Below are 18094 nucleotides of genomic sequence, written 5' to 3'. Positions count from 1 at the left end.
CACAGCATGGTTGATGATTGGTCTTGAAAAGTTTCGTTCGTGCTCGATCGATGAAATCCAGTGATTTGATTACCTCTGCATGCTTCTTGCTAGTGTTATTCTTTTGAACTCTTTTCGCGCTGGGTACTCTTTTCAATTCTTCTCTGCAAGCACGTTCTGGGAACACCATACATCCTCGCTGCTTGTCTTTGACTCTTACCGCCTCTAACTGCCTGCAGTGCCGCTTGAAGAACTTCTTTTGATTTCAGTTTTTCTCTTGTATATGGTCATCTGAAATTAAACAGTAACAAAATAATTAATATTTTTTCTTAAAGGCGTCTTCAAAACATGTCTACATGCATTTAAAGTTTGAAACAATCTATAAAAGTGTAGTGGTTCTATTCGCCCCTAATGACTAGGCCTTATTCACCCAATTTAATATATTTTCATATCATTCGGTGGCAACCCTACTTCCATGCACTGACTGACCTTGAACAAGTGACTGTCTGTTGCCCCATAACTATCGCTCTTACATATAGAAATGTTTCATTGTTAGGAGAACTAGATGCTATATAATACACAATATTCTTAACATTGAATTTTAAGTTGTAGTCAAATTCTAACAATTTACTTCCAGGGACGTAGCTTCAATTCTTCATACAATGAAAACTGTACAAACAACACGCATCCACTTGTTCCACTAACACTCCTCACGTTCTAAGCTCTCCCTCCATGTGGCGTTTTACATTCTGTATAGCTGTCCAGCGTTGTCAGGTTGAATTTTCTTAGAGTGACCTTATTCGAACAGTGGCCCTAATCCCCCCCACATGTTTTAGAACAAAAGCCAAAAGTATCCGACATCTCTCTGAAAAAAGAATCAAATCAGAATTTCTTCACTATTAGTCTGAAAAGAAATTTTGTTTCTATAACTGTTAAATTGTATTGTTGGAAATATTTTCTTTTATTGTACAGACTTGTGACATTCTTGTTAACATTCTTAATAGTTTGTTTAGAGACAAAACACTAATTACGTAGTTTAATATGATTTAGCTCTATATGGTTTATTTGTTCATGAAAACTCACAGTGTGAAGATTTCAATTTAGATGTTTAAATAAATGGATTACATTGATCAGCGTAATGTTCTTGACTTCACATGTTAAAAATAATTACATACCCTTTTTAATGTAAAAGTAAAGTTGTGAGACTATTCTTCATAAATTATAGGCCAAGTGAATTTGTGGTACAGCATCGTGCCCATGGATTTTTTCGTTGTTCTCCCGTTTCCTCTCATATTCTCATTCCACCAATTATTCAATAATCGCTCACTTTCCTTAATCATTCGTCCCCTTTATCCTAAATGGCATAATCGTGGAACGTAAGCCTGAAAGATTATTTTTTTTTCATAAACTATACTCACCGTCAATAGAATGTAATTAAATTGGAGTTTTGGATAAGTGATTATATCTTATTATTATCGTTATAGTTTATTTTTCAATTTGTTTTTCCTCCTGAAATTTTTTTTTTTTTTTCATGAGGAATTCTGTTTTCCTTTTGGAAAATAAATCTGGTAACTTGCTGTACCAACGTAAGGACAGTGCTATAGTGAAGGACGAAGTTTCCCAGTTCTGGATATTGCGAAACACAGTGTTAAATGTTCTAATTTAAATTACTGGTAATAAAAATTAAATTTAAATATTCTTCATCTATATAAGGAATAATTAGATTTGAACAAATCCCATTATGAGCGCTGTAAATTGCAATGTGTGTTAGCCGTGAGTGAGGCCATGTGCAAGGTAGTCTGATTGAGTTGTCGACTGTCAAAGAAAAACAAACTAAACCACAAAAAAGAACCTAGACTTAGGCGTAATTTAAGCTTATAAATGTACACATACGAAAAGTAGTGTTTACTAATTTTACTTTTGTAATATTGAACTTTAAATTTGCTTAATAGCCCAAATTACTTTATTTTACATTTTTCTGTTTGGATACATATTACTTGAAGTTTATAAGTGGAAAAATGTATAAAATGAATCATGGTTCTACTAAAATACAGTAATCCTAAAAAAAAAGAAAATAGTTTTAAAGATGTGAGATAAAATGACATATTTTAGTTGTATATTTTCACTTATATACTAGTTGTTGAGGCCGAATTGTTCTCATCATTAAAGTTACAAATTCCATTTTCCGATTTTAGGATTTCAATAACTCTTGATAGCGTTTCAAACTATTATTTTTCTACTCGGACGAAGTGATAGGTGTACGAGAACTTGGCTCTGAAGAAGCAAGAAATCCCTCAGTGAAAATATCCAAATTGAACATTGGTTGTCATTTATTTGCCCTTACTATATTTTTCTAATATTTAAATATTTCACTTTATGAACGTATCAAAAAGGACATGGATAGTTCTTAAGATAATAGCCTGGAATGTAGATGTAAACTAACATTTGTGCTGTGTGACTGATATTCAGTACGTTCTTTATTTGATTTCAGGTAATGCCAAAACCGTTAGAAACGACAATTCCAGTAGGTTTGGGAAATTCATGCAAGTATGTTTTGATAGCAAATGGATGATCAAAGGGTGTATTATACAAGACTATCTTCTGGAACAATCTCGAATAACATTCCAAAGCCCAGAAGAAAGAAACTACCATGTATTTTATCAGTTAGTTGTAGGTGCTAAGGTAAGATATTTTCTTTTAACAATATAACATAACTGGTCGTATTTTAAATATTATGCTCTTTGATATATTTCAACTGGTATGACGTCATCTGATGCTGAAATGTGTTAACTTATAGATATGTTTATTTTAATATAGATATGTTAACTTTCTTTGACATATTGCAACGAATTTGAAACAAACAATTATGTGCTAGTGAATCGGTTATCTTTACAAGTGCCACTCACGTATACACATATACTATGATATTTTTCGGCTTAAGACACTCAAACCCACATAAGTACTCACGACTCCCATAAATATTCACCAATTTTTATTATTATTGTAGTATTCACTCCTACCACTGAACTCTAACTCTGCACATATGAAACTTGTGTGATCTTGTTATCCGGTTATTTCATTCATTTGCCAAACACAAGGCAATGACTTGCAAATACTGACAAAGAAAACTCCTGGTTAGAGCACTGAGTATAAATAATTATAGCTAACCACTTTATAGATGCTATAGTGAGAGTATTGGTTGCAAATTAAAAAAAAAAAGTAAACCTATCTTCAGGTAATACGGTAGTACATGATCGTTCATTGCGAATCTGGCTAATGAAAGCAAAGAAGAAACTTGATCCAATCAAAAGTTCAAATACTGATGCTGAAGAACGTGCTTAGTATTTATGAAAGAAATATGTCTTGTAACTGAAAAGTCTCCAGATTAAGTAATGAACTTAGGGCAATTCAGATTTGACAAATAATTCCCATTTGGCAGGGCACCATAATAAAGTCAACTACATTATGATGCCAATTTGCTGACTCTGTCGTAGCAGTCATACACTGCAATGATATGGCATAATTATGTGCCAGTGATTGCAATGGATTCTATCCCATTTATACGTTCTTGTGTTGAATCAACTAGTCAACCTTATTAATTCACCAAACATCAAGGTATTTATAAGTAAATCAGCGAATAAGATCAAAAGAAATTTAAATATTTTTTTTCTCGAATAAGTATTGTGACTGTGTGAATACCTCTTTCGAACAAGTAGTGCACAAATGTAAATACCTCTGGTTGGTTCTGGATAGCAAATAAAGGTGATGAATTCGATCATGCCACAGTTCCTGAAGCAACCAAGAAGTTGCTGCTTCCAGTTAAATATACTTGTGTTTTCAATTTGCAGACATGTTCTTTTTTTGTCCATATCATATAGAATTTTGTTGACTCTATTAAAGGCACATTGTTGGTAACCACTGATATCAATACGGAAATATCACAGAGACCATATTCTCTATTTGAAATCTATTGTCCATTTCCGGCCACAGTGTTCGTAAACTTGATGTGATTTTCAGTCATCAAAGATAAAGGTGACTGATTTCTAACTCTCCTAGAATATTGCTTCAATGACTACTTTATTTCTGAGAAAATTATAACCAATCTAAGTTCATCAAATGGCACACTACGATCGATGATGCACATGAACTACACTTTCATTATCGACACAGATTTTTCTGACAGTGATTTAATCCATTCACAAATGGTACAATTAATATCATACAAAATATACGTATGTAGTCATATTATCACTCTCTGTTCAAATAATCAAATAGTATTATACGTAACTTTCCATGTGTGTCTCCCGTATTCATTGTACTTCCATTTTGAATCTGAAAGTATGTACTTTCTAGCTTTTACTTCATAGCAGCTTGAAATTGTGTATTTTGTTGCTGTTGTTTTTCTCCCTTTCCTTGAATTGTGTAACAGACAAAATATGAATCTGATTCGTATTGTGCCCTTCTCATGTGTCCACTTTTTACCATTTACATTGCAACTTTGTAAGTTGTATCTATATGTTACCTGGAACAAATATTTGTATATTTAACGTTGAACCATCTTCATGTATATTTTCATGTTTTATATGCGATTTTAATGAAGACAAGAAGTAGAATGCATTTGATTTGTGGTGATTAGATTAGATTGTTCAAGTAACTATAATGTATTAGGAAAGATCTTTCTTCTAAATAATACGGTTACTGGTATTACTTTTGTCATTCATTTAGATGATTTTTCAGATTGAGTGCTTTTAATGATAATCTTCTGTATTTGAAGTTGTAAAGGTATACATTTCTCTTCAATGTATTACAAATTCTCGCATGAGACACATTTTCACATACAATCACTTGATTTAGATGAAAATTCAAGAATTTATAAATTGATTTATGTGAGAGCACTTTCCATGCTTTTCTTTTTAAGTCATGCATAAACAGAATTAAAAAAAAAACTATTTTTCTTGGAAACAGAATTACTTTTTTAGTTTTAAGTATGATTTGTCATATTTTGTTTGTTATTTATTAAGAAAGTGTGTTCTTTTTTAATATCTTTTAAAAATTTTATTTTATTTGAAGTTTCATTTCTATTATTACACCTGTCACACTACAACTATTACTATACTTTACTCTCACAAGTTTTCTTGTTTGGTTGTATATTTCTTCATCGTTTCAGTCTCACGTTATTCTTATTCATGATATCTTATTAATGCAAAGAAAGAACGAAGCGTACATTTATTACTTCTGTAGTCAGTAGGGTAAACTAAATTTAATTTAATTTACAGTATATGCATAATAATTTGTCATACTTTTATTTACAGTCTAACAAGGAGTTAGCTGAACAGTTTAAATTAAAACCACCTGAATTTTACCATTACCTCAATCAATCCGGCTGTATTAAGATTGACGGTGTGAATGATGCCAAAAAATTTGACGCTTTGCGTTTAGCTTTCAATGTGCTTCATATTCCACCAGAAATGTGTGAAGGAATTTTCAGCGTATTGTCTGCTATTCTATGGCTCGGAAACATGACATTTGAGGTATGTACACTATTTGGTGCTATCTTCTGAATCAATTATGATATGGAAATAAGTATCTTCCTTTTTTTATGTTCAAGAATTGGCATATAATTAACCTTATGGTATCAATGTACTTTCTATAACATAGCACACCAAAGGAGGGGCTTGTTGAACCCATAGAAGAAAATATATTTTTTAAGTAGCAATTTTAGGGGATTTGTATTAAACTAAATAAATATCAATTTTATGCATAGAATATTTGTTCTAAAAGCTACTGCAAAAATTAAATAAAACAAAAATTACAGCACTGAGAACTAATAAAATTACTATAAATCTACACTCCTCATAAACCAATTGCGTTACTTTTTCGTCACTGTATTTTGTACAGTTGTGTTTGTTGCAATCACGGTACCTCGTTTGGATTTTACTCAGGTTATTTTACTTTTATTCGTAAGACATAAATATTAGTCATGACATCTTCAGTCAGAAAAAAAATGATGAATTGCATTATCCAAAGAGGGATAAGGGGACTTGTTGAACACACTCCAATTTGTAGGATTGTATAAGGAAAACCATATGCTGTTTAGAAACAAATGCAGTAATTTACATTTCTTTTTAAAAAAAACATGAAGGAAAGCACAGCTTACAGAACAATTGAAACCCTCCTTTTGTTCTCGAAAGAATTAATTTTCTGAAATCTCAAGGTTATACTTATATGATCGAAAGCAAAAGTGCTTTGCCAGTAGTAGGGTTTCAGAAACAACAACTTGGGGATAAATTGACAGATTCGAATACAATTTTCCGTAGCATACACAGAATTACATCCTGTCTGCAGGAAGAAAACTTTATTAAAATTCGTGTACTTATTCCAAAATTAAAAAAAAAAAAAAAAAAAAAAAAAAAAAAGAGCTTGGAAAATTACCGCTTTCTACTGTACCATATAATGTGCATGATTAAAATTATTCTCTTCCAGGAAAGGAGGAAAGAAGGAAATGACAATAAGGTGAAGAGGATAACTAATTATTAATTTTCATTATTCCAAATAAAGTATTTATCGTGGAGTTTAGAGTAAGTCCTTCCCATTACTTACCTAAAACTTACCAAACCTTTAATTCATTTCTGGTGAAAAGAATTTTAAGAAAGTGGCAACTCGGATCGTCGAAAATTCAGCATTTTATATATATATATATATATATATATATATATATATATATATATATATATTCTAAAGTACTTGAAACCTATCAACATACTTTAATATAAATAGAACTTTGATTTTGTATTGCATTTACTTTTCCTATCCTTTCTGTTTATTGAAAATTAATATGAATAACTATTCTGATTTTTGCTGTTGTTTATTACAGGATATTGACGGTGAGAAATGTAAGCTTACCAATCAGGATAACGAAGTGCTCAATACAGTAGCAGGACTTTTAGGACTACAGTTAGATGACTTGATTCAGGTGGCGCTGCTAAGGCAAATAAATGTTCGAGGAAATATCACGGAGATACCTCTCAAACTACAAGAGGTCAGTTTAGGTTTCAAGAAGATTTAGGAGATCGCCTTTACTATTATCGGCAAATTATTCAAATGTGAATTATATATATATATATATATATATATATATATATATATATATATAGATAGATAGATAGATATATGTAATATCTTCATTTAATAATTCACATTTGAATAATTTGTAACGACCCTGAACTAAAAGTGAGTCAACGTAATGAAAATCGAAAATAAATTATGTGTTTTCATTGATATTATAATACGATATGCATGTATACAGGATGTTATAAAAATTTGTCACAACATCATGGGAATAGATCGCTCACATCAAAATAAGAAAAAAGTTCATATGAACCGGTGGTCGGAAGTGCATAGTTTCTTAGTTATAGGGTGTTGAAAACGTGAAAAAATGAACTTTAAAGGTCCATCGTTCCACTGCTATAGGACCAATTGTAGTCGGGTGAAAACATCACTGAGAAACTAGTATGTGAACTATCAAATATCCATCTTCGGTACTTCCACAATAATTTTTAAATAGGCTGTTTGCGAGTACTTGATCACTCTCCATTTACTTCTCTAAAAATCGGTGTGCAAGTACTGGAGCATTCTTAAACATGGATATTTGGATAGTTCACATAGCAGTTCCTTAGTGATGTCCTGACCTGACTACGATAAGTCCCGTAGTAGTGGAGCTATGAACTTGAAATTCACTTGTTTTACGTTTTCGGCACCCTGTAACTCTGAAACTATCTACTTTTGAGCACAGGTCCATCTGAACTTTTTTTCTTATTTCGTTGTGAGGAATCTGTTCTCAAAAAATTGTGACATATTTTTGTAACACACTGTATACGTAAAACGAAAGATCCGGAAAACTGCTTAACTTCATTGCTCTCCAATTGTATTTGAAGATTAATTTAGAGTAGGATAATAATAAGCAACATTCATGAGCTCTGAAGAGAGCAGAAGCTTGCATTATATCGAGAGAGAAAATTTGAAATAGAGGATTTTATTTTATTTGTTTATATTTCATGATTGAACTATTTACGGTAAGGTTAAGAGTGTTTAGAGATTAGTAAGTTAGGAGGCAATATGACGAAGTGCCTAACGTTTCCCAGTTACTACCGTTTTCTTCGTACTTCTCTTTTTCCTACGTCTTTCGTTCATCTGATAAAGCATCACCAAAAGCACTCTTAATATAGTTTTTTTCTTTATTTGTTTGTGTGTTGTAACAGTGTTTTATCTCATTCCTGATATTTGTTATCAGTGTCTGCTTCGGATTTTCTTTTCTTTAACCATATAAGGTGCATAACATGATAATTATGAAGCTTAACTTTCGACGTAGACTTTGAGCGACTTCTTGTGAAAGAAGTGAAGAAAACAAAAAATAATAAGAGATATAAACACTGCAGAACTCAAAAAAGATAATCATGCCACTGTTCTAGCAGCCACAATTCCTTTCTTCTCATATACCTGCTAATTATTTTTTCTTTTGTTCTTGCTTTTTATATGGAAGATCGAAAATCCTTCTTTCTATATACATCAGCACAGTAATTATCGATGCATAGTTCCCCATTATCGTGCTCCAACAACATAGAATGTTACAACTCCAACTTCGATAGGCATTTTTGTGTCAGTATTTTTACAAAATCTCAATTCAAATTAATTTTCCTTCTTTATAAAGAGATGGCAACACACCACACACATTCTTATATTATGGTTGCCAACTGTGAGTATGGATTAGATATCTTTATTTCTTGGATATCTTTATATATCTTTATTTCTTCTACAGATATTTGGATTAAATATCTGTAACTTTATTTCTTCATTGTGTCTTCCGTCCTCCCTTCTTCTTTCTTCTTTATTTTAGATTAGTGATGCTAACAATGATGAAAGTGAATAAGACTACCATTCTTCTTCTTCTTCTTCTCCTTCGTCTTCTTCTTCATTATTATTATTATTATTATTATTATTATTATTATTATTATTATTATTAGTTGCTATTCCAAAATAATACGAGGCTAGTGTTATATTAGGTTAGCCTACCGACAAGATCAAGTGAATCGAGTAAAATTCTTCTTTGAGGTAACTAAGTACATGTACGTTCGCAACTCTTAATAAGTCATACTCCCTTTTTTTTTTTATTATTATTATTTTCTCGACTTGAACTCATTGCAGCGGTAATATTTATTTGCTATAGATTCAACGAACTTTATTTACCAATACGAAATCAATCACAATATCATTCATTACAAATGTCACTACCTAGATTCTGTTAGCAACAACTCAATTTTGTCTTTCTTTCTTTCTTTTCTTTTTTCTTTTTTTCTTTTTTTTACCTCATTCGAGGTATTATATAAATAGTGCAAACTTCTCGTCTTTTTACCAATAGTACTAATAGTGTTCATAAGTGTTTGTTGGATTTAGTTGAAATTACATTTTTATCTTGGTCTCCTGGTTAAACATTTTTTAAATCAATAGTCTTTTGTTTGTTTTGAGTAATTGTATTAATTATTAATTATGCCTTATTTGAAAAATAATCATATATTATTATTAATTTAAAAACGTAAAATTGACTTGAATTTCTTCTTCATTCGCCATGTGGAACTTCTTTTTCTATGAACATTTTTAACCCTATTACTACATTATTATTATTGTTCACGTTGATGTTTATTAATAGTAATAATGGACAGTGTATTACAGCGTAATTTGAAATATACTTGAATAATTTATCATTCATTGAAATGCTCATAATTAATATATTAATATGCTAATATATCAGTATTACAATCTTTGCACATATGGAATAACAGTGTATATGAAACACTGATATTGTATGAATAAATTATCACTTAATGGTGCTAAGGTAATGTGTAATATAAATAATCAAACGCTTTAACACCTATTTTTTTTACTCTTTTCTTCACTTATTTTCAGGCCAAAGAGAACAGACATGCTATGGCAAAAGCTTTGTACTCTCGGACATTCGCATGGTTAGTGAACCACATCAACACATGCACAAACCCTGGCCAGGATTCTTCTAGGTTTTTAGGTGTTCTCGATATCTTCGGTTTCGAAAATTTCAATGTCAATTCTTTCGAACAACTCTGCATCAACTATACAAATGAAAAACTACACAAATTTTTTAATCATTACGTTTTCGCATTAGAACAGGAAATAGTAAGTATTCTTATCCTAGGGTGAATGCAAATCTTAAAATAAAATTATATACTTAGTACTATAAAAGATATATTGAATTACATATAAAATGGTAAAAAAAAAATAGTTAATATGATAAATGTTTTAAAGATATTTCCCAGCAATGAGTAAGATATATTCATACTTTAGAAACTTTACCAGAATTTCAAGGATAATAAGATATTACTCAAAAGGATGTTGTTTCCACATATAAGGAATGTCATTCAAAATAGAAATAGCATACGAGTATAATGTGCTTAAAGTAACGACTTGTTCTCTCAGTCACGACAGAAGGCTTCACAATGTCCTGCATTACGTGACGTTAGACGTCGATGATGTGGTTCTGTAGGCGATGCAAGTACTTACCAGAAGCCACATCATATCAGAAACTTCATGGCATTTTGGAATTTATCGTTTAGTAACGATTTGTCTGGTGATTTACTTCTTCATTGAGGCAAAAGTAAACCTTGTCGGGGAAGTGGAGATCAATTCAAATAAACGTCAAATAAAAACTTTTTCGCACTCAATCGAACGTTGGGCATAAGTCTGTTGTGTTTTCCTTATGAAATAAATAAATAATACCAACATTCGCTTGGATAAGTTGATCATGCATTCATTCACAGAATTTGATACGTCGGTTTAAAATTGTTTTTACTCTGATTCTGCATTAGCTGCATTTTGTAGAGATGCCAATATTTGATTTTTCACTATTCCGGTGAATGCTTCTTTTCTTAGTTGCAAATTCAAAGAAGAGCATTGTACATTTTTTTTTTGGGGGGGGGGTAACCTCGACAGTCCTATTGATGTTCCCTTGTCGGTGTCCCTAATGGGGATGATCACCCACAGTACTGGTCTTTTTAAACTTTCTACATTCCTCGTGTTAATTAACAGAATGAAAAGAATTTCGATGCGCATATTGTGAATGAACTGTGTTTTGGGGTCTCATCAGCTAAAGAAGATTAGGTCTTGGTTATTCTTACTTTTGGACCACACAGTTTTTTTTTTTTTTTTTTTTTTTTTTTTTTTTTTTTAATGGTCTCTTTCTTAAGAAGGGATTAATCGTGTACTTATAGTATAATTATTTAAGTATTCATAAAATATCTTTATATTGACTCAACATTATTTTGGAAGATATATATATATATATATATATATAGAGAGAGAGAGAGAGAGAGAGCCATGATCTATTGAGTTTACGTAAATGAACATAAGAGGGCTAGAAAATAACAGCTTCATCGACCAGGAAATACATTCTATTTTGGAAGGGTAACCGCATTGATTATATCTGCGGTAGTTTAGTCGTGTTATAGAAACTGTGAATATGTAAATGTAATACTTTAATCAATCACTTGATTTATTTAATTATATCGTAATAATTACTTTTATTATGTGATTAGTGAGATTTTTTTCCCCATCAGGGATGAATAATTCACTACTTCGAGAAGGGATGCAATATTAATAATCCAGGGATAACCTCAATTATTCCGTCAATAATTGGTACTCTGGCATGTATTGAGTATATGTGATATTTTTTCTTCTACTTTTGCAGATTTTTTATCCTAATGAACATTTTTCTTCCATACAGTATAGGCAAGAACAAATAGAATTCTCACACATCCAGTTCACAGACAATACCTGTTGCCTTGAATTAATTGAAAAGCCACCGAGATGCATTCTTAAATTACTAACGGAACAGTGTCATATGCCAAAGGTAAGTTTACCTTATTAAATTACACATAATGCTTGTTATATATTCGATTTACAATGAAATCTTAGTTTAATTTCTCTTGGTTACGGCTTATAGATTGAAGGAGAGAGAGTTGATGAATGGAAAGGAATGAGAATGGAAGTAATGGATGAATTTTAATACTCAGAAGAAACGGAATGATTAGGGAACACATTACTTAAAACATCGTATTATCGTCAGTCTATGATACAGTGGGAATATTTGTACAAAATTTCAAGGTTCGGTGGCTAAAAGTTTGGAGGTCTGGAGAAAGAAATAGAAAACAGGTTCAAGGCCCCACTTTAGGGATCGTATCTTGTAAAATTCCATCTTCTCTATAGCCTAGGGTCCAAGAAAATTATTTACATAAAATTTCAAGGTTGTACGTCTTACAGCTTCAGAGATCTAGTGAACAGAAAAACAAACAAATAAATCCTTTTTCCTATCTTAGAAGTTGAATTTCGTGATCTCTTGTCGTATATGCGGCCTAGGGTACAAGGGAAAAATTTATACAACCTTTCAAGGTTCTACTTCAGATAGTTTCGAAGATCTGTTGATGAGTGAATCAGTAAATGTGTAAGTGGATTTACTCTTTTATATATGTGTATAGATTAAAAATTATGTACGTAGAAAGGTAGTGAAGATAAAAGAATATTTGACTCAAACTACCTCTAAAATACTCAAATACAAACTGATATAGTATGTTTAATATGTTTCAATATATTTTTTTCCTTTTTTTTTTTTTTTTTTTTTTTTTTTACTCTTGTACAGTATAAAGAAAATTTGAGTGTGACCTCGGAAAAATGTAATCACTATCTTAACAGTCTGGATATTTAAGAGTGTTAATAGTTCGAGATTTTAAAAATGATAATAATAAAACTAGTAAATGAGCTTTCACTTTTAAAATCTTGGAAAGTAGGCATTATAAGAATCCACAGAGATTTTAAAATGTTCCTTTGATCTAGATACAATATCCACATACTTATTCGAACCGGAAGCTTTTAATTTATAGAATAAAATTAAGTGACTTACCCTAATAGGTGACGACGATAAGTGTAATGAAACTTAATCTTAGTAAAATATAATATGAAAATCTTGTAGAGCAAATAGTAACTAAGTTTATTTTAATTACAAGAATGATTTTTGTAGTATTTTTTCTTTTGTTTTATCTCTAGGGTTCAGACACAGCATACCTTACAAACCTGCACACAGAGTTTGAGGGTCACCCTAACTACATCAAGGGTGAAGATAGGCGAAAATGGGAGAAAGAATTTAGCATTAATCATTACGCAGGCTCAGTGACATACAATGTGGAAGGATTTGTAGATAAGAATAGGGATGTACAACAGGATGTGTTTTTCGATTTCATGAGTAGGTCAACAAACCAATTTGTACAGGAGCTCACCATGTATCAGGTAAAAGATCATCGCATTCCAAATTGAGTGTTCATAAAATTATTGTTTATAGCATGCTTTATTTCTTAACAGCTTCCTTTGTAAAACTTGTGGATCTTCTTGCTAGGTTTTAAGTATAGGTGCCTTTGATGCATTTTGTTTGAAGTACGAGTTTAGAGGAGGGGACATTCAATTATCACTTTCCATAATCTCTTGTAATTTGTACGACAGAATATTTCAGTAGCTTACACCCTTCTTGCTAGCCCCACTGTTTTCTCCAGTGTTCGTTCCTAGGTTGGGAATTTCTGCTTAAGAAATCAAGAATTCAAATATCATCAAAAGATTTTTATTATTATTAAAACAGTTCCGTTCGCAGAAATCTTTGAATTATTCGAATGTAACTCTTAAGCCAGTATAATTGATTATTGAGAAATTTAATAAGAAGAGAAGGAGTGTTAACCAATATAGAAATGCAATATTTTTAAAATCTATAAGACAAAAGTTTTGATTCTTAATTTTGGTCTATTTTATTTTAATAGTTGGACTCAAGGAAAACATTTTTTTTTTCTCATATCGTCAAAAAATAAATAAGTTAAAAATATTCATATAATACCTAAGTATAATTTGTCCATGTAAAATTAATGCATATTGTAAATAGAGATTATGACAAAACTAAAAACAATACTCAGATTAAACACAGTATATTACTTACCAGATTTTCGTTAAGTATTTTGGGATATTATTCCAGGACTTGCTAGGTTGCACTGTTGCTCGGATGGGTAGTATAGGATGCACAGTATCCAGAGGAACAAGTAAAGGAAAACCAACTGTTAGTGACACATTCCGGTATCAGCTCCAAGCATTAGTTGATGTTTTACAAGCTACTAACCCATGGTAAGTAAAAGTTTTCTATTGTCAACTAAATGGTGTCAAATTATGTTAATTTTATGTATTCAGAATGTAATACAGCTTACCTCTAAATAATGGACACGATGGAATGGTACGTAACAGAAAGGTTACACAAATTTATATTACTCGCAGTTCGTGCATTAATTATACGCACTGCACAGTAATTTGTATATTAGTCATAAATGCTGATTTACAGTTATATTGAAATAATGTATCGACATGGAGGAATCTCATGATACGGACATTTTCTTTTACCCTAAGGAGTGTGAAATGGGAAGTATTCCCCGTTGAAATGTCATCGTAACACGACGTTCGTTAATTTATCTTTAAAGCCTGTAGCGGAAGATGCAAACCCAAATTGAAACAGGAGTAAATTTGTCAGGAAAGGGCAGAAGTTCTACATAGAATTCGTGGCAATTCGTGGCAGGCAATATTCACGGTACGATTTCCACCACAAAACAATTTATTGTAGGCAGAAGGAATTTTATTTGAAGTTAAGTTTGTAAACGCTCTGAGTGATGGTTCACCAAGTCATTAACTTACAACACAGACATTTTTTGAGTGAAAGATTTTCTGTCTAGTGTAGTGTATCGCAGATTTATTTTCAAATCGCAGAAAGTATTTTTATGCTATATATATATGAACTGAAAATAATTTCTGTCCCTTTTGAAGAGGTTGCTAAAATGTTGGAGGAAAAAGACCATCCGTGTCAGTATCTGAGAGTGACTGTGAAGGAGAGGTTTCTACTTGGTAATACTAGGGCAGTCAAAATGTTCCCGGAATGTTGTTGCAGCTCTTTATTGCCACAATATAAATACACATTTACTTAATTGTATTCAAAATAGGCATCTTCGGAACACATACACACTTGCTTCACGGCTTCTGCCATTGCCATTATTTTATTATTATTATTATTATTATTATTATTATTATTATTATTATTATTATTATTATTATTATTATTATTATTATTATAAATGAAGGAAAGTGGAATACGAAATAATTATTCTTAAGTTCGTGAGTGAGGACGCTGGGGAAAAAATAATACGTGGAAACTTTCAGAAAGTACAAGAAACCTGGATAACGGTTACTAGCAGAAGAAATTCATTGCAGTTCTAAAATAATTTTCCAAAATATTTTTATTCAAAATACCAACGCTTAGCCGCACCGGGATATTGCTTCTTGTGAGATGGCGTTAGCAGTACGGCATCCACCCAGCGTTAATTGGGCAGGTAGCAAACTCCGTTATAGAAATTCAGCGTTATCAGCGATGGAATCGAATGTGTTGACTACACATCACTCCAAAGGCATGAGTGCCACAAACCGACTGGTAGGCCCTGGTACCTTAAGAGCTGTTGCGCCAGGAGTTTTTTTTTTTTTTTTTAAATCAATTATTTTCATTCTAAGTATTTCCCTTATCCCTTGAAATCTTAAAAGATATTCTTTCTCACAAAATCTCTTTAGATACCAAAATGTGGATAAATAAGTCGCACATTTCGTTATAGAAACTTTTCTAGTTAATTTTACAGAACACTAATTATTTTAGCTTTTAAGCGTAGTGAGTTACGTTCTTTTAAATATTTCTTCCATTCACCTTGCTTTGGCATTTTTTAAATGATGTTTCTCTAAAATTTGTTAATATAATAGTGTTGTACCCCGCAACATAATGCTAGAATTTTTAATAAGTTTCTCAAAGATATAGCGTATATCCATCTACGTATACATCATACTTCCGTAAATTTAAGATTAGTATATGCTAGACTTTAGAAGTGTTTGGTGAGTATTCGACGTATACATCCCATTAATCCCTGATTGTACAGTATTTCAAAGTTAATTTTGTTAGTTTCGTTTTCTAGTGATTTTCTTTTAACTAATGATAATGTTCATCACTTTATTTATTTATTTATTTATTTATTTATTTATTTATTTATTTATTTTCTAGGTATGTTCGGTGTATAAAACCTAACATGATCAAAGCCGCAAACAACTACGATGACAAATTGGTGCTGGATCAACTCAAATACTTAGGAATGCTTGATATTATTAGAATCCGTAAAGAAGGCTATCCTATTCACGTGACGTTCGAAGACTTTATTCAGAGGTACAGATGCTTATGTAAAGATAAGCTTCCCATGGAGAAACGAGATGCTGTGAGGTAAGAATAAGTTTGGTTTAATAATCTTACAGTTGATGTAATGAATTAAATACTAATAACATCGAAAATTCACGCTGATACGAGAATACAGGAAAAAATGTATGTTGTATAAATGTTAATTATTGAATGCAGAGTCCATCATCATAATGTTAATTATCCAATGTTGATGATATATCATAGTTTAAATACAGTTGTTTACGAAGACATATAACTTTATTCATTTGTTGGAAAAAGAAAAGGAAAAAAAAGTTGACTTTACTCTTGTTCAAATTGAAATTACAAAATTGTAAGATAGCTTTTTATTTTTGCATTCCTGTATTTTTTTCTAAGATGTAGTTTTTCGAAAAAGCACAAAACGAAAACCTACTTCAATTCTCAAAAAATAAGCGTGCACAGAAATTTAAAAAAAATAGTATTTACTATACAATTATTATCAGTTACTATTTATGCTACATATGGTACTATTTTAAAGTTAGAGGACAAACTTATTTCATTTTGTCATTTTGTCATCTATAAACCATGACTCCCATGAATGCTTTACAGCTACTACTTTGTTCTTTTTTTTTTTTTCTTTTCTGTACGTCTTGCTCTTGTATCTGATGAAGTATTTAGCGATACATTATATATATTGTGATTATATTTTCACTATTTTCTGGTATGAAATTCATTTTCCATTTCAGCTTTGGGATTTCTTTGTTCCAATAATATACGGGGTGTCCCAAAAGTATATACACCTCTGCATTGAAGAAGTATAACATTCTAGCTTATAGGTTTATTTGCTTCGGCTGTTTCGAGCTTAAAATATAAGTAAAAAGACATTAAGAACAAATAATAAAGAAACTGAGTCTACCTGATGGATAATAATAAGAAATTATATAAAAAACAGTGAGTTGATCAGTATGGGACTGTATACCTACTTTTGGGCCACCCTGTATTTGAATTTGTAACAGTGTTGAGTACCTACGTTACCTTTATATATTTTATTTATTTATTTATTAACCCATTGATTTATATGAGGAATAATTGTTCTCTTTTCTTTGGAAATGAAATGGAATTTTAATGATATGATTTTGATTTCTTCTTCAAGTCGATTTAAATGTCCCTTGCTTTTTCAAAATGAATTTGCACTATATATGAACTTAATATTACTTAAATTTTATTATTAAGTATTAAAATTATATGTAACAAAATTTAATTTTCACGAAGTAAGACTCCAGTCCACTTCAAGGAAAACAATTTTCCATATAAATCAATGGGTAAAAAAACAACGCATTGATCCTAAAAACATGAAAGGTGATGGCTAACATTTTACGAGAAAGAAATTTCATGTAACCATGTATATTTCATTCGCTACATGCATTCCATACTTAAGAGCCTAACATACTAAAAATAATACAAAATTTACCGTTTTTCTTTTGTTTGTTTTTCATAAGTGAAAGGACATAATGAAATGTAACTTACCACAATCATAAATAATGTTATTCTACCATAGAAAATATAAACCTGAAGAATTTTCAGTGTTGCCGTCCATAGAAATTACAGTGTTGCCAGAATAACATTTCCCCCAAAATCTAAGTTAAAGCAGCTAGTAGAGGAACGAACTCAACTGCATTGGATTACGTATCATGTAATCTTGGAATCCTGTGAACTGCTTTCTAATAATAGTTGCATTTAGTTTGTAATAAACAAAATTGTTTTAACATACAGTTA

The 18094-nt window shown here is 31.1% G+C and overlaps 1 protein-coding gene across 4 annotated transcripts in view; it reads left to right on the top strand.

Annotated features, from left to right (window-relative positions):
• Positions 1-18094, top strand: part of Myo81F (unconventional myosin 81F) — a 483573-nt gene that overhangs the window by 405389 nt on the left and 60090 nt on the right. For all 4 annotated transcript variants that reach the window (XM_081730773.1, XM_081730776.1, XM_081730774.1 and 1 more), the window contains exons 5-12: positions 2471-2661; positions 5292-5510; positions 6854-7018; positions 9940-10182; positions 11786-11911; positions 13102-13341; positions 14069-14214; positions 16172-16384. In XM_081730773.1, coding sequence (XP_081586899.1) covers positions 2471-2661; positions 5292-5510; positions 6854-7018; positions 9940-10182; positions 11786-11911; positions 13102-13341; positions 14069-14214; positions 16172-16384 — 1543 coding nt within the window. The remainder of the gene's footprint in view (positions 1-2470; positions 2662-5291; positions 5511-6853; positions 7019-9939; positions 10183-11785; positions 11912-13101; positions 13342-14068; positions 14215-16171; positions 16385-18094) is intronic.

Source organism: Thermobia domestica, chromosome 11 (genome assembly GCF_964235325.1).
Source record: "Thermobia domestica chromosome 11, izTheDome1.hap1.1, whole genome shotgun sequence".
Taxonomy (NCBI): domain Eukaryota; kingdom Metazoa; phylum Arthropoda; class Insecta; order Zygentoma; family Lepismatidae; genus Thermobia; species Thermobia domestica.
The sequence above is the reverse complement of the archived record's forward strand: the minus strand, read 5'-3'. Positions and strand labels throughout refer to the sequence as shown.